Raw genomic sequence first — 16,963 nt, forward strand, 5'->3', positions numbered from 1 at the left:
GTCACCACTCTTTATTCTTGTTTTTGATACATGTTTCTTTTCTTCTTATAGAAGTCCCTCCAACATTTCCTGTAATACTGGCTTGGTGGTGATAAATTCCTTTAGTTTATTTTTGTCCAGGAAGCTCTTTATCTGTTCTTCAACTCTAAATGATAGCTTTGCTGGATAAATTATTCTTGGTTATATATCCTGGGTCTTCATCCTGTCAAATATTTTTTTGCCAAGCCCTTCTGTCCTGCAGTTTCTTTTGAGAAGTCAGCCACCAGTCTTATGGGTTTTCCCTTATGAGTAACTGTTTTTCTCCTGCTGCTTTTAATATCCTTTCTTTGACATTTTAATTATGATGCGTCTTGGTGTGGGCCTCTTTGGATCCTGGATTTTTGGAATCCTCTGAGCTTCCTGGGGTTTTATGTCCATTTCCTTCACCAGGTTAGGGAAGTTTGCCATCTTTATTTCTTCAAACAGGTATTCAACATCTTGATTTTCCTTAGTTACAACAATCAGACAAGATATTTGGACCCTTAATAGTGTCCCATATGCTCTTTAAATTATTTTTATAGTCTTGCCATCTCATCTCTTGCCATCCTGATTGTGTGTACTTGGCTTTCCCATCCTCTAGATAGGGCATTTGATCCTTTTCTTTATTCACTTATTATTTGTTTATTCCATTTAATATACTTCTCATCTCAGATAATGTGTTCATTTCAGACTGGTTCCCTTTTATAATTTCCATTTCCATATTTGTTTTTTTGAAGTTCTCACTGAATTTATCTACACTTCCCAAAAGTTCATTGAGCATCTTTATAACCAGTGTTTTGAACTCTGCATCTGTTAGATTACTTGACTTCATTATATCTGGATCTCTGTTCTGTTCTTTCATATGGTTTCTACTTCTTTGTCCTCCCATTATGTCTGCCTTTCCATGTCTGTTTCTATTTACTAAGCAAAGCTCCTAAGTCTCCCGGTCTTATTAGTGTGGATTTGTGAAGTAGGTGTCCACTGGCACAGTCCTGAGAGAGGTTCAGCTGCAGGCCAAACAGCCCAAGTCTCTATCCCTCCAGGGCCACCGGTTAAGTTTCATCAAGTAATCCACAGATGCTGTACTTAGTTGCCTCAAAAGGCCAAGCCAGAAACTGAGGCCAACTGCCTCCAGTGTGAGTCTTGGCACTGCTCAGCAATGGACACCTGGCTCGCTGAGGATATACCGGGATGTGGCTTGGGTGGGGCTGCGAGTTGGAGGAGGCGGGGTTTCAGGGAATCCTCTGGGCGGAGTGACCTCTGTTATCCGGTTTGATGACTTCTCAGCTTTTGCAGCGCTCTGTCCACACACTGGGATGGGGGAGGGCTCAATAGAGAACAATGGATACTGCCAACACTTCTGTACAGAGCAAGTCTCCCCATGTCCCTCACTCCGACAATGTCTCCCTGTAAGTCCCACATGCCCCCTGGGTGCAGACGAATTGGCACAATGCTCAGAGTAAGCAGGTCCGTCACCTGGAAAATCCACTCAGGGACACGGTCCCTTTAAGAGGCTTCTGCTGCTTCCGCAGCCTCCGTCTCAGCCGCTGGGGACCGGGCAGTCCTGTGTCCTTGCCCCGTCCTACCTTCTGCTGTTGCAGGGTGATTTTTCAGATTTCTCCTTAGTTGTATGACTTGTTTCTCTAGATCCCAGGCGATTTTTCCTTGCTGCTGCTCCTCGTTTCCGTCACAGCTTTGATTTGGTCGCTAGAGGGATGACCAGAGCCTCTATCATCTGCGCCATTTTTTCCTCCCTCTGTTGAGATTTTTATTATGGCCCAGAATAAGGTCTATCTTGATGATGTGCATTTGCAAAGAAAATGTATTCTTTTGTTTGCGTGTTCAGGAATGTGTCAATTTAGTTCATAATATTGTTGAAGTCTTCTGTATTTGTATTGATATGTTGTCTAGGTGTTTTATCTATTACTGAGAGGGAAGTGTTAAAGTCTCCAATTGTAATTATGTATTCATTCATTCTTTCAGTTCTGATTTTTGCTTTATGATTTTGGAGTTTTATTAGGTACATACAGATTTAGAATTGTTTTTTGTTATGACAAATTGACTATCATTTTGAAATATCTTCTAAACCTCGTATTGAAGTCTAGAGTTAATATTGTCACTCTTTTATTTGTTTAGTGCTTATTTGGTGTATCTTTTTTCAATTTTCTTATTACCTATGTCTTTATTTTTAAAATGGGTGTTTTATTTTTTTCATACACAGCATATATTTGAATCTTGCCGTTTTATTCCATCTAACAATCTCTGCGTTTTAATTGAAGTATTTAGACTATTTACAGTTAATATAGTTATTGATATGGTTGGATTTAAATCTACAATTTTACTATTTGCTCTTTATTTGTCCCATTTCTTTTTAATTCTTCTACCTTATATATTATTTTTCTCCACTATTGATTTATCAGCTATTACTTTTTGTTTTATTTAAATTTTTTAATGGTTGTGCTCAGGTTTACAATATATATCAGCTTATCGTACCACTTCATGTATGATATAAAATCCTTATAAAAGTATACTTTGTGCTAGTATCATGTACATTCTAATGCTACATATATTGTGATCCCTATAGTATATCTGACTACATTTGCTGTAGACAGTAAGTTATCTTCTAAAGAGATTAAAAATAAGGGGAGAGTATATCATATTTACCTAAAAATGTATCATATGGTAGGATTACCAATCCCCTCACCCCATGATACCCATGGCCTAACCCTCATATCTGTGAATGTGTTACCTTGTATGGCAAAAGGGACTTTGCAGATAAGATTAAGAATTTTGAGATGGAGAGATTATCCTGGATTATCCAGATGGTCCCAATGATGGAATCACAAGTGTCCCAATAAGAGGGAGATACTACTTCAGAAGTGGGAGATGTGATGACAACAATAAGCAAGAGGTTAAAGTGATATAAGGAAAAGGTTAATAGCCAAGTAATGCAGATGGCCCCTAGAATCCAGAAAAGGCAAGAAAATGTATAATTCTCTAAGGAGCTTCTAGAAGGAACCAGCCCTGTAGTCACCTTGACTTTAGCCCTAAGCAGCTGACTTCAGACTCCTGGCCTCTAGAACTATAAGAGAATAAATATGTGTTTTTTAACACACCAAGTTTATGGTAATTTGTTACAACAGCCATAAGAAACTAATATACCCACAATTTTTACTATTTCCACTGATAGTCATTTATTTGTATAGACTGAAATTTCTATCTGGTATTATACTCCTTTTGCCTGAATAACTTTATTTAACATATCTTGCAGTGCAGATCCACTGGCGATACTGTTTTTATTTCTCTGAAAATGTCTTTATTTCTTCTTTATATTCGGGTACAGAGAGTTCTAAGTTTACTGTTTTTCCCCTCCTTTCAGTATTTTTAAGTTGTCACTCCATTATCTTCAGGATTGCGTGTTTTCTGATGAGAAGAAATTTGCTGTCACTTTTATATTTAGTCCTCTGTACATAATGTCTCTTTTTTTTTGGCTGGTTGACTTGATGTTTTTCTTATGAGATTTCAGCAATTCGAGTATTACATGCCTATATGTTTTTCTTTTTATTATTGCTTGGGATGCTCTATGCTTCTTGAATCTGTGGTGTTTTATCTTGCATTAATTTTGGAAAAGTCTCAGCACTTCTCTTCAAACATCTTTTCTCTCTTGTTCTCTCTCCTTCTCTCCCACTCTTTGCCTCTTCCCTCTGCCCCCTACCCCTCTCTCCTTCTCCCTTTTCCTCTTTCTTCCTCTCCTCCTTCCTGGGGCTCCAATTATGTATACTTTAGATAGTTGGATATCATCCCATAGCTCTCAGTTCTCTTCTCTTTCACTCTTTCTTCATATCTCCATTTTCACAATTTCTATTTACCTGGTTTCCATTTTTACTTATTTTCTCTGCTATATCCAGTCAAATTATTCATCTTTAATGTTTTAGCATTTCTGTTTGTCCCTTTATAGTTTCCAACTTTTTACTGAAATAGCTTATCTGTTCAACATGTCTACTTTTTCAACTAAATCTTTTAAAATGTTTAACTAGTCTTTGATAGTTCTGACATCTGGATGGGCTATCCCTTGGTTGTCTTCTCTCGACAACGTTCTCTTTTGATAATGAGTCATTTCTTGTTCCTTTTTTGTATCTCATTTTTTTTTTTTTATTTCATGCCGGACCTTGTGTATAACAAGATAATAGAAACTGTGGTAGATAGTATCAATGCCTGGAAATGGGCATGCCTTTTATTCTACCAGGTCATTAGTAGGAACTGTTGAATCAACCTAGTGATGAGTTGGGCAGTGGGGCTGCTGCCACCATGGACCACTATGAGGCCTTAGCAATGTTCCTGCTTCAGACTTAGCTTTCAGGAGGCCCTGATGCCTCTTTCTCCTGTGCCTGCATGAATAGGATTTGGGGGTTGTGGGGGTTGGAATCTCTGTGCAGGCTTACCTCTTAGTCTGCCTCCAGTGGTAGGCTGCTGTTGTTACTTGGTGCAGGCTCATGGAGGGGGCAGGGAGATTTCTTGAGATTTCTCGCTCCTTTTGTTACAGCCTCAGTCTTGGGCAAGCCTTGTGTGCCTGAGGCTCATGGGTGGGGCTTTTTTCAAATGTTCTTGGTCAGTGCAGGTGATGATGGAAAATTCTTTTCCACCTCTGTGCACTGAGCATGTGGGATTGATTTAAACTTTGTTGCAAAAGAACCCTCCAAAAGCTACTGGCATTTCTTTGGTACAACTTCAGCACTCTACAGAGTTATAGCTGTGGACTATAGCTCTGACCTCATACCCTGCTGAGAAACCCTCTAGTGCATACCATGACCCTAAGATCAAAGGCTTTGAGCTCTACAGTTTCCAGCCTCTCGTCAGGACTTTCCACCAGTTATTTAAGTCCTGTCCCTCAGCCCCACACCATCAGTTTTGAAGGCAGATGTCCTGTTCTCTGTGTATTGCTAGAGATGAAATGGTGCCTGGCGCATGGTAGAGACTTAGGAGCTGTCTTAAATGGATAAGGAATGAGCGCAAGCCTCAAAAGCCCCTACCTCCCCTAATTTCCAGCAGATAGACGCCTGCCCAGCCTCCAAGTTCATGCACAGATGTTGCAGAGAAGCCTTTCTTGGGACTCCTCAGATTTGAGGAGGGGCCTCTCCTCTGTGCTCACTGTCCTGCGCTTGTCAGTCCTAGCACGGATCTTGCAGTATTAATATAACTGCTCGTACCTCTGCTCCCTCCTCCTAGATACTCAGGGCAGGGACATACCAGCCAGGCCTGCCCCACCCAGCCCTGGGCCGGCCACTTGGTGAGCCTGCAGGAGACCTTTGCTGCACCAGTGTGGCTGCCCCAGCTTTGGGATGATTCTGCATGTGCATGCTGAGTTTAAAAAATTTAAGGCCTCTTTTCTGTTTTAGGAAAAGTAAATCATCACATTTCCTTCCATGGATATGAGGATTTGGCCTAGAAGCATGTGGTGCATCCTGCGAGGCTGGAGGCGAGGGCACCTGAGCCCATGGGGAGCCCTGAGGGGTCAGCGGGTGCCCCCAGGCATCCGTGCTGTGGCTGGTAAGGCCTCCAGGAGTGGGGATGAATACAGTCACGTGGTCGTGGGTGCAGGCTCCGCGGGCTGTGTGCTGGCCCGGCGGCTCACAGAGGACACTGATAAACATGTGTTGCTGTTGGAGGCTGGGCCCAAGGACACATGTGCAGGAAGCAAGCGGCTCTTGTGGACGATCCACATGCCCGCAGCCCTCGTGGCCAACCTGTGCAACAGCAGGTACAACTGGTACTACCACACAGAGCCACAGACAGGCCTGGACGGCCGTGTGCTGTACTGGCCGCGCGGCCGGGTGTGGGGAGGCTCCTCGTCCCTCAATGCCATGGTCTATGTACGCGGGCACGCTGAAGACTACGACCGCTGGCACCAGGAAGGCGCCACAGGGTGGGACTATGCACACTGCCTGCCCTACTTCCGCAAGGCGCAGCGCCACGAGCTCGGCGCCAGCAGGTACCGAGGCGGTGAAGGCCCGCTGTGCGTGTCGCGGGGCAGGACCAACCATCAGCTGCACCGGGCGTTCTTGGAGGCTGCGCAGCAGGCTGGCTATCCCCTCACTGAGGACATGAACGGCTTCCAGCAGGAAGGCTTCGGCTGGATGGACATGACCATCCATGAAGGTAGCGTAAGACTCCCATTTCCGTATCCCTGGTTCTTCCTTTAAAAAAAAAAAAAAATCAGCCCCATCCCTCATACTCCTGTCATGGTCAGAAAGTGTGGACACACGTCGAGGGGATGTGACATATTTCGCCCCTTCTGGGCCACAGAACACAACCCCTAGGCAATGAGAAATGACTTGGGAATGGGAATACCTGGGCATTCTCTGGGCCTCTGACTGTGGATAATGGAAAGTCAGCTCTCTGGCCAAGCAGCCCAAAGTCCACTAGAGACTTACAGATGGGGAAATTGAGGCACAGAACATCCAGAGGACCTGAGGTTGATATGGATTTCAGTTGGGTCTTCCGGTCTCAGCCTTCCTTCTCCAGCCCCTTTCCACTTCTCCCTGGGCAAGTGCCAGGGGAAAGCAGGGCCTGTGTCTGATCTTCCTCTGTCCTGCAGGCAAACGCTGGAGCACGGCCTGCGCATACCTGCACCCGGCACTGAGTCGTCCCAACCTCACAGCCGAGGCCCAGACGTTTGTGAAAAGGGTGCTGTTTGAAGGCACCCGCGCAGTGGGCGTGGAATACATCAAGAATGGCCAGAACTACAGGGTAAGTCAGTTACCACCAGGCGGTTCAGATGGCAGGGAGCGGGTAGTAGTCATGCTCTTATCTGCACCAGAGCCGTAATGAACCGCTGGTGGCAGTGGCCTGGCAGAGGTGAGGAAGCCCCTGTCCAGCCTCCTGCAGAGAGCTGGTGGAGCCCTGGCATGGGTGCTCCTTGTGGGCCTCTGCCTGCTACTCCACCTCAGCTGTCCCCAGTACCTTTTTTTAAATCGAGTTTTACTGAAGGTTTTAAAAACCCCAACTGTGATCGTACTCCATATTCCTGCACTGTGCTGTTTTCCACTTAGCAGTGTGTCAGGATTGTTCTGCATCCCACATGAAGATCTGGCACGTCTTGCTTTATTAAAACTGCTCATTTGGGTGCCTGCTTTAATTAATCTCATTTAAGCTCTACAATCCTGTTTTTAAGACCATCGTTACTATCTGGCCATTGCAGAATATGTCAGAGTACGACCCATGCTTTCTTTATGATTGTACAACATAGCCGCCTATGTGGGATGCTTTCACGTATCAGCACCCTAAGCATCCTCTTCCTCATTCTTGGGCCTGTGAGCAGGATCCTCACTTGGGTACGTCACACCAAGGCAATGTTCTCAGGGTTCTGTCTGGCTTTTGGAGGAGGGAAGTGTGACCTGCATGGCCCTCTGCCTCTTCCAGGCTTACGCTAGCAAGGAGGTGATTCTGAGTGGAGGTGCCATCAACTCGCCGCAGCTGCTCATGCTCTCGGGTGTCGGCAATGCAGATGACCTCAAGAAACTAGGCATCCCGGTGGTGTGCCACCTTCCAGGTGAGCTCCCTTCACCACTGCTCCCAGAGGGTGTCTCTGAGAAATAAAATGGTTTATTGGATTTTATTAGCATGGAGTGTGGGAGGGTACAAGACTTGGTGCTCCCCAAAGCTGTCACATTCATCCCATGAACCTGAAGTTCCCCCATGCATCACAATCCTACCCGCCCCCCTACAGGGACCTTGATGACCCCAAGTCTTCTTGCTTCCCTCTCTTCTCTGGCCTTCCTAGTCCACTGAGAGGTAAGCCTCTTCTAGCAGGGAGGATCTGTCCATAAAGCCTTCTGGGCCAGGCTTGGGCAGGTCACCAAGGCAAGTTCTATGGCCGGAGGGGTTCAAGCCCTTGTGTTTTCCATCCTCAGGCCTCACCAGTTGCTCTGATGTTAAAGATGCCAATTCAGTGCTCCTGGGGAGGGGAGAATTTTTTTCAAAACCAGGGAGACATTGAGAGGCCAGCTAAACCCCTCCTGATAGTCTTTTCCTAACTACTCCCTCCCATTTCAGGAGTTGGCCAAAACCTGCAAGACCACCTGGAGGTATATATCCAGCAGGCATGCACCCGCCCCATCACCCTCCACTCAGCACAGAAGCCCTTGAGGAAGGTGCTGACTGGTCTAGAGTGGCTCTGGAGGTTCACGGGTAGGCATGATCACCCATGACCTTCGTAGAGATGGTCTCCTTCTTGAGGTAACAAGCAAGGGTTCTGCCCCAGGTTGCTGGTTTGAAGCTGAGCTAGGCCATTTTCCTCAGCTCTTTGAGCCTCAGTGTTCTCATCTGCAAAATGGGGTTATACAGTTCCTCCCTGATGGGCTGGTATGAGGACCAGACTCTATAGCACAGGCCAAGACTCCTCGAGGGCTATTCCTTACAGATGGGTGGAGATGGCCTTGTGCTAGATACCTTCAGGGGTCTAAGAAGCCAAGAGAAAAGGTATTTGGTCCTGGACTATAGAATCAGCATCTATCTCTTAGCGTTTTCCATTTGCTTTCTAGCTGAGTCTCAGAGAACCAAGTTTGGCCAGGAAATGGTACTCTGAAATCCTACTTATTGGCTCAGCATACATTTTTTGCATATCTACTATGTGCTGTGGGGTAGAGGGTGAGAAGTGCCAGTAAGGCAAGTATCCTTGGGCAGTTTACGCTCTAATGGAGACAATGGGAAGAACCAAGTAAATAGGCTAAATTTTGAGTACAGTGAAAGAAAGATCAGGATGTTAATTAAACTAGGCATGGGATCTGAAAGGCAGGATGAATATGTGCAAAGGCCCTAGGACTAGGCAACTAATTAGTTGGGCCAGGGAGACTGTAGCACATTGAGGCTGGAGAGGAGAGAGCTTGATCATGAGGGCTGGCTGCAGGGGGCCACTGAGGTAGGTCAGGGCCCCAGCAAGGAGGCCACTGGAGCCACCAGTTAAGAGGTGATCTGGGCTTGGACTGAGGCAGGGGCATGGGTGGTAATGCCAAGTAGTAGCTTCAAGTAGATTTTGGAACTAAAGTCAATGAGACTTTCTGAAGGGCTATACAATGGGTGATGAGGACAGGAGGAAGCAGGGACAGCTCAAGCATCTGCCTTTGCCTGGCGTGAAAGGAACTGGTAGAAGCTCACCAGGCATACAGGATGGGCCAGGTTAGGGATGCCCATGGGACGTTAGGCCTTCCAGTTGAGTCTGCAGTGGTGGAGTCAGGGGAGAGGCCAATCTGAAGAATCTTGGCACGTAGCCGAAATTGAAAGCCATGGTGCTGGATGAGCCCACCTTGGGGAAAGAGGGTAGAATGGAATCCAGTCACCAGGAGAGAAGAAGCCAGCCTTCCTGCCACACCCTGATTTACTACTCTTTGGATTCTCAGGGGATGGAGCCACAGCCCATCTGGAAACAGGGGGGTTCATCCGGAGCCAGCCTGGGGTCCCCCACCCGGACATCCAGTTCCACTTCCTACCCTCCCAAGTGATCGACCATGGGCGGGTCCCTACCCAGCAGGAGGCTTACCAGGTGAGCACATAGTCTCATCTTCCCCACTGCAGGGCCTTCATGGTGGTAGGAGGTCCAGCAGCCTGTGCTCTCCAGCCGCTCACTGTGTCTGAGTGGAGAGAGGCAGGCCGTGTGATGCATGGAAAGGTGAGACCAACACCCAGCTCAGAATAGATACTCTAGGTTCTGGGCACTAGAAATGGACCAGTGAGGCTGACTCTGCCAAGGGATTTGCCAGCCCCTGAAAGTTTTGGACAATTAGGTATAAAGCCAGGAGTGATTCATCGAGGTGGTTTTTGATCACTTATAGAAGGGTAGGTAAGATGCTGGCAAATGCTAAAATGTATCTGCTCTTAATTGACTTCGGATGTAGTCTCACCCACAGGAAACCCAGGACCTCTCTATACTAACGAATTTTGGGGATTGGTGATGGTCACTGTTTCCTTTGGGTTCTTTTAGGTGCATGTGGGGACCATGCGGGGCACGAGTGTAGGCTGGCTCAAACTGAGGAGTGCCAACCCCCAAGACCACCCGGTGATCCAACCAAACTACTTGTCAACAGGTAATTCACCAGCCACCTTTCTCTTCCCAGGCCTGAGCTTGCTGGGTCATTGATTAAATGAATGCCTTTATGGGGTTCATATTTGTGCCTGAATTTTATTCCTGTACCACATTTTCTGAGACACAAGTTTCCTTCTGTCCTCCCTCCACCCCATCATTCTAGGCTATAAACTTAAACATGCTGCTATGTAGTATCTTGGGTCACTTGAAGTAACCCTGGGACATCATTTTACGCAGGAGAGATTTGTAGCTTTCAGAACAATCACCAGCAGGTGCAAGGAGCTCTGGCTGTATACACATAGCTCACAGAGCATTTTTCCTGTTGTGACTTGAGTGTCCTCTAAAAGTGAATTACATTCCTGGGCCTGTCTCTTTGCCTGCAGCAAAAATGAGCACAGCCTAGTTATGGCTTATGGGGACACTCACGGCCACACTGTGGCAGACGCAGGGCATGTATTCTTATCTATAAAGTGAGAATAAGGAAATTCAGATCCCCAAGTTGACCCTGGGGCCAGCTGTGTTTTTCGAGGATACTGTCAGTTTGGGCTTTATGAGATCCTGCTTGGTTGCAGTGTAACCCACTATGGGCAGGTGACGAGCAGCCCGATGGCATAGACCTCTGTGTCCTGAACTGTCTCCCTTTGGGCAGCTTACCAAGCCTCTCCACGCCTAGAATTTTCCAGCAAGGCCAGCAGGGAAAGAGGTAGACTCTCACCTGTTTCTTCTTTCCAACAGAAACTGATATTGATGACTTTCGTCGGTGTGTGAAGCTGACCAGAGAAATTTTTGCACAGAAAGCCCTGGAACCGTTCCGGGGAAAAGAGCTCCAGCCAGGAAGCCACGTCCAGTCAGATAAAGAGATAGATGCCTTTGTGCGGGCCAAAGCGGACAGTGCCTACCACCCGTCGTGCACCTGTAAGATGGGCCAGCCCTCCGATCCCACTGCTGTGGTGGATCCGCAGGCCAGGGTGATTGGGGTGGAAAACCTCAGGGTGGTCGATGCCTCCATCATGCCCAGTGTGGTCAGCGGCAACCTGAATGCCCCCACGATCATGATTGCAGAGAAGGCAGCCGACATCATTAAGGGGCTGCCCGCACTCTGGGACAAGGATGTCCCTGTGTACAAACCCAGGAGCCTGGCCACCCAGCGTTGAGGCAGTCACTGCCTGAGAAGCCTCCAACGAGTCAAGAGGGCCAGCACAGCCCTTGCTCCAAATGTTCTTTCCTGAAACTAAACAGTTAAGATTCAGTGGCAGAGAACTGGATAATTTAAGACATAAGACCAATACTGCTCAGTGAATCAGAATCCTTTTTCCCAGCACTTTTTTCTGGGCCCTTTGGGAAAAGGCAGTGGAGGATGGTTAACTCCTGCCATGGCCTTGTCTTGTGTTCCGTGGTGCTCTCCAACCCAGCATCCTGCTGCCTTCCCAGGCCTCCCTCTGAAGGCAAGCCCCTCAAAGACCAAGGTTCTGTGTGCAGAGGCTGGGTGTCAGCTAGACCTGCATGACCTTCTCCATGAGGCCACCTTCCACCTCAGGCTGTGGCGGAGACCAGGAGTCACGTCATAGGGAGCGGGAGAGCTGCCTGCTAGAAGAAACACAGGCTTCTTTCTCTTCCGCTTCCCGACTTTACTCCATTTCACTCCTGGGGTGAGGCAAGAACTGGTGCTCAGCTCAGTCACTCTGAGCTCTGAGGGGCTTGCGGCCCACCTGTCTGATGCCCTGCTTCTTATAAACATGATCAGCCCGGCGAAAGGATTTCTGGACCTTGTTCAAGGAGAGAAGAGTCTGGAGAGGCTCTTTACTACCATAAGTTTCACAAGTTAGCATTTTAAGAGATTTTCCTGTTACTGGGAAACCTAGAACCCAGAGCAAACCCCACATACCAGAGCACCACTTCTTGCCAAAGCAGCTAGCTGGAGAGGACGCTTTATCCTCGGCCTGGGGAAGTGACTCAGCACTGGACAAAGCTGGCTGATTCTTATTCTCCAGATGTCCATGGGAACAGACCAGGATGGAGCTGAGACTGAGGAAAAAGCAGTCAAGTAAAAGTATGCTCTCTGATCCCATAAAAATGCAATTGAGAGAATAAACTGTCAAATATTTGAGTTTGGGGCAGGGGGAACAATACAAGTAGAATTTAAAACAGTTCTTTGATCTTTAAACTTCTTATAATTCAATAATGTAATCCAGTAATTTATTTTTGAACTGAGATGTCTTATTCAGACAGTCCTTACAAGGTAATGAAAACGAATGCATTTTGGATTGATTTTTCTGAAGATATTCAACACTACCGTCTATGGCAGGGAAGAAAAGAAGCGCTATCTGGAAATCTGCCGTGTTGGGCCCGGAATACAGAAGGGAGAAAAATGGTGCATTCAAAGCTTCTCCCAGGATCAGAATGAACTGAGGTGGCTTGGAGGCTTATGTTAATGAGAAAGACCTTCCAAAAAAGGCAGAAAGAAGAAAACCATCATATCTCTCGTTTCTTTAAAATTTTAAAACATCTCTTATTTAAATCTTACCTGTATCCTGTTTTATTTTCTGTTCCAGGGGAGGATCGAGAAAGAAAATTCTAAATCTGCCTAGAGAGGTTCCCCACCTGCCCCACAGCCTTGGTCCATAGGCATCATCCTCTGGGTCTTGGAGCCACCTGTAAGGGCAAAAGAACAGCCAAGGAGCACAGTTGCCAACCACACTGCTCTGAGAGCCAAGAACTAACAGCTTAGGTGTGTAGGGGGGTCCCGGGCGACTGTGACTATACCGACCTCCTCTGGTGCGGGTATGGCAGGTGACACAGCCATTCAGTTCTGCCATCTCTCTTTGTGGTATTCTCAGCCTCTGAGACAATGGCTGATTTGCTGTGGCTATATTGTAAGTTAATGAAAATAATGCATCCTGGTACGGCTTAATTAGATCCTAGCTCCTCTCCCAGTCATGCTTATGAGGGCTTTGTTCCTATAATCACACAATTTAGCCAGACATAGAAGTTCCAAAACAGAAGACCGTGAGCCTCATATATCCAGCACCTATAGAAGTCAAAGAGGAAACTTGTGCTATTGGGGTTCAGACACAGTACAGAGTAGTCTGACTTGTAGTTCTTCACTGGAGCCTGACAGCCGAGTGCTGCAGCTGTCTGAAAGTTCCACTGCCCTGAGGGCACCTGATAGAATAAAGGACAGATCAAGCAGATATGGGCAGGTGTAGGATCAGCCTGCGTGTAGTGTGACCAGGAGGTGGTGGAAAGTCCCGGAAGCGGGAACTCTGGTGCCTTAGCTGCTGCCTTTCAGCTTCCAGTGCAGACAGCATCATTTCCATAAATTCAAATAGATTCTTCTCTCCAACCAAACCATGTTCCTCCACCCAAAGGTCATTTCATATTTCCACTGATCGACTTAACATCAGGTCTGATACCTAGATTTCCTCTTAAAAATCAGAAACACCCCCTCCCCCCCCGTTGGCCCTGCCCTGAGACCCAAGCAGTCTCACTATCTCCTGCCACTGCCCCCCACCTCCCGGGGCATCCTCATGACCGCTCTATTGTTCCCACATGGAAAGCAAGGGCTCCAGGCCTGCTCCTCCTCCTTACCTGCCCTCATAAGTTCCCAGTAGTAAAGGAATGCCATTTTAAAGAAAAAGCTTTTTCAACAAAGGAAAGCGTATTTGGAGTCTATCGCTAACCAGTTTTTAGGACAAACAACCACCCATCATAATAAAAAGCTTTGTAGGAAAGCAGCCAATTGGCAAAAACACTTACGACTGTGGTGCAGCCTATAAAAAAAAAAAAAAATGAAATAAACCACTCAGTTTTCTTTCATATGCGTGGGGTCAGCAGTAAAGCAGGTTCATCAGGCAGGTCAAGACCACACTGCACGGAGACGCTTCCGTGGCCTTCACGACCCACCCTTCCTGGTCTTGGCTGATTCTGAAACCTCTTGGGCTGGAGCTGGAAAGCAGCGCCTGGCCAAGTCTGGATGGAAATCACAGAGACAATTGTTAAGGAGATTCTTGCTCATTGATAGTTAAATCAGAACTGCCGTTTCCATTTTGTGATATTATGGGAAAAAAAAAGATTAAAGAAACGAAAATAAACGTACTAGTCCTGGAGACGCCACAAAATGACATTTTGGTGGAAGGGGAACCAAAAGGAAAGACATTTAATCTTAAAACTTTCCTAAAACAAAGGAAAAAACCATGCTCTACAACTTCAAATTTTTCTTACAAAGAAAAATTTAATGTTAGATGAGAGGTTGAACCAGACTTAAAGCAGACAGATATTAGGAGTGGTGCAGCCTGTAAAAATGCCAGTTTCTAAGTACTGACTGGAAAACGTCATTGCCTATACCAGAAAGTCAGTCCTGGTAGGCACTGTTGGACTGGTGATGTTAAGCCACACAGTAAGACCAATACCTAAAAGAGAAACAGAGTCCCAGATGATGATAACAGTAGTTTAGCCCTTTAGGAGAAACAGTGCTCTCTGCAGCAGGTATTAGGTTACCATAGGCATTGAAGGAGCCACGAGGATAAGAAAAAGTATTTACAGAATTACAATTACAGAACTGCCCTCACAGAGTGCTCGCCCCTCTGAAGCTCTCGCTGGCAAATACCAGCTCTTTGCAAGGAGAGCTCCTAGATATAATAAAATTATTACACAGTTTTATTATGAAGAACATTTTTCATTTTAATAAAAAAGAATTTACCTCAGGAAATAGTCATTTACAAACCTTGAAGTGTTTTTGCCTGGATTTGGAGTAAGAATGTCTTAAGAAGAGGTAAGGTCTTCACAACATTTAAAAAAAAAAAACACTGATTAACAGGTTGTCTATGTAATATCTAAAAATCTAAACCAAAAATTGCTACCTGTTTGACTGCAGAGAATCTCTGCCAAGGTAACTTGACAAAGTCAGCATAATTCTGTGAACAGAAAAGGAAGCCTCGATGGGTCTAATGATCCAAAAGTGGGTTTTCATCAGGAAGTACAATCAGAGTGAGAGTGCATTCTAATGAAAACATCAGCCCTCATTCAATTGCATATAAAAGCCCTCAGAGAGAACACACAGTACAGCACTGTTTTGTAAAAAGGCAACAATACGATTTATCCCCGACCTTTTAGTCCTATAGATCTTCATTCTGCTCCCCCTGTCCTCCCTTCCCCAGCACTCCTTATTTCTTACGACAAGCAGTACCACCATTTCCCAGGGAACATGAGCAGAGGGATTTCATCCACTTGTGCAATTATTCCTGCACTAGACATGCAAAAATATCCTGTGGCGGGCAGGTAAGAAAACCCGCAACTATGAATGCCGCAGGGTCAGAGTAACCAGCTTGACCTACTCTTGTCATGAACTTATGGGGGAGGGGTAAAGGAAAACAAGACAGTTGCAACCCATGGTGAATCAAAAGGTACACTATCAAATGATAGAGCTTTTGCCTGAAGAAAAGACTACAAATAGTCATCTGGTATATCTTGTGTAAAGACAGATTTATAGTGACTCAAAATATTTTAGAAAAATCTCTGTACTGTCAAGTTCTTTTGAACTTAAAATTTTTACCCCCAAAAGATTTTCACTGAATGAATGAGAATTGGCTCTATTTCTATAACTTCTGTTTAGTCCGAGTAAAAATACTAATAATTTCTAGATTTCAGGGGGGAACCACAATTATTAGGACCCATGGATATTGCTGCAGTTCAAATACGGTACAATAATTACAAAATATAGACCATCTCTTTACAAATACAAATTATAGTATATTACAAGTCATGTACAGTAAATCTATAATTTTTAAACAAACTAGCGTACCTAAGTTGACCTGGTTGCGAGTGCATTATTATTCCAGTTTACAGTTGCCCTTAGCTGGACAGTCAGAAACCGACCATCTGAGTGATGCTCTCTCTCATGTAAACTGGCGTCACATAACAGAAAACCTCATTTATAAGGTCCTGCTTTTCTCAGGACGACAGCTGGTACGTAGGTCCTGACTTACACACTATATTTCAGAACAGCTAAACAGGAACCAGGAAGCAGTGTATTTTGGGGGGAAGGGTTTAAAAATGGATATGCTGGGCCCAGTGAATGTCTGATATGCTGACCAATGGCTGAGGTAATGACATAGGTATGGTGATCGTCATCACCTTTAACCTTCCCCACCACGCCTGTGGGCAGGTGGGCCTGGGTGAGTGCCCCGGTGCACTCCACTCTGAACGAGAGGGCAGGGCTTGTCCGCCCTCAGCCAGGCGCCCGTCCTCTGCGAGAGGGCTGGACCTGCTGTTTCCTACAGCTGGGGCTGAGCACATGTGCACAGCTATTCCCTACCAGGTTTATGGCTTCCTTGAGGCGTGACGTCACTTGTACAAAAGTCTAATTGAATATGGACTTCACACTAGTGCCTAAACTTTCCTAACTACGAGGCACTTGTTCCCTGACCCTCTGGCACCCCACCTGAGGCCAGAGACAGCCTGCCCCTCCCTGGGGGCTACAGGGTGGTAATACATATCATTTCATCTGCCAGGTCCTCCTCCTCTCTCCCGGGGTCTGGCTCTTCGTCGCTGTAGCCTGGCCCGAAGTCCTGAAGCTCATAGTCCTGCCTGCTTGAGACGAGGCCCATGTCCCCATTAGCCCGGGGATGCACGTTCCCATTAAGCAGGTTGCTGGCTGCACTCTCCATCTCGTCGATTGTTAGGTCACAGGCATCGGCGATTTCGTGTTTCGTTGCTGACACGAATTTTGGGTCCCTTGCATATCGTCCTAAGCCTTCGGATATCAAGACCTGCAGAGGAAAGAGGATCAATGGCGTGAACGCATTATAGGATTTTGAAGGGGAAGGATGATAGAAAACCCACCTCGAGCCCTAACAGCATGATGATGTG

At 46.2% G+C, this 16,963-nt stretch overlaps 2 protein-coding genes and 1 long non-coding RNA gene across 28 annotated transcripts in view; 1 reads left to right on the forward strand and 2 right to left on the reverse strand.

Annotated features, from left to right (window-relative positions):
* CHDH (choline dehydrogenase) overlaps positions 1–12,616 on the forward strand; it is a 29,955-nt gene extending 17,339 nt beyond the window's left edge. For both annotated transcript variants that reach the window (XM_016156357.2, XM_016156355.2), the window contains 7 exons: positions 5,415–6,174; positions 6,614–6,765; positions 7,438–7,567; positions 8,071–8,205; positions 9,414–9,556; positions 9,995–10,097; positions 10,832–12,616. In XM_016156357.2, the coding sequence (XP_016011843.2) occupies positions 5,442–6,174; positions 6,614–6,765; positions 7,438–7,567; positions 8,071–8,205; positions 9,414–9,556; positions 9,995–10,097; positions 10,832–11,250 (1,815 nt within the window). In that variant the 5' untranslated portion in view covers positions 5,415–5,441 and the 3' untranslated portion in view covers positions 11,251–12,616. The remainder of the gene's footprint in view (positions 1–5,414; positions 6,175–6,613; positions 6,766–7,437; positions 7,568–8,070; positions 8,206–9,413; positions 9,557–9,994; positions 10,098–10,831) is intronic.
* LOC118601577 lies at positions 7,491–10,940 on the reverse strand. 2 transcript variants are annotated; one of them, XR_004950322.1, is made up of 3 exons: positions 9,554–10,940; positions 9,172–9,319; positions 7,491–7,603 (listed from the first exon to the last, which is right to left on the reverse strand). It is a non-coding gene; the product is annotated as an uncharacterized LOC118601577 (long non-coding RNA). The 2 variants fall into 2 exon arrangements; XR_004950321.1 differs by having other exon boundaries at positions 7,603–7,972.
* A 970-nt stretch (positions 12,617–13,586) lies between the features above and the next one.
* The window catches only part of CACNA1D (calcium voltage-gated channel subunit alpha1 D), a 289,592-nt gene continuing 286,215 nt past the window's right edge, over positions 13,587–16,963 (reverse strand). For 18 of the 24 annotated variants that reach the window (XM_036218604.1, XM_036218608.1, XM_036218595.1 and 15 more), the window contains one exon: positions 13,587–16,863. In XM_036218604.1, the coding sequence (XP_036074497.1) occupies positions 16,570–16,863 (294 nt within the window). In that variant the 3' untranslated portion in view covers positions 13,587–16,569. The remainder of the gene's footprint in view (positions 16,864–16,963) is intronic. The other 6 variants (XM_036218605.1, XM_036218609.1, XM_036218610.1 and 3 more) reach the window with 3 other exon arrangements.

The sequence above is a fragment of the Rousettus aegyptiacus genome, unplaced genomic scaffold (genome assembly GCF_014176215.1).
Source record: "Rousettus aegyptiacus isolate mRouAeg1 unplaced genomic scaffold, mRouAeg1.p scaffold_m13_p_4, whole genome shotgun sequence".
Taxonomy (NCBI): domain Eukaryota; kingdom Metazoa; phylum Chordata; class Mammalia; order Chiroptera; family Pteropodidae; genus Rousettus; species Rousettus aegyptiacus.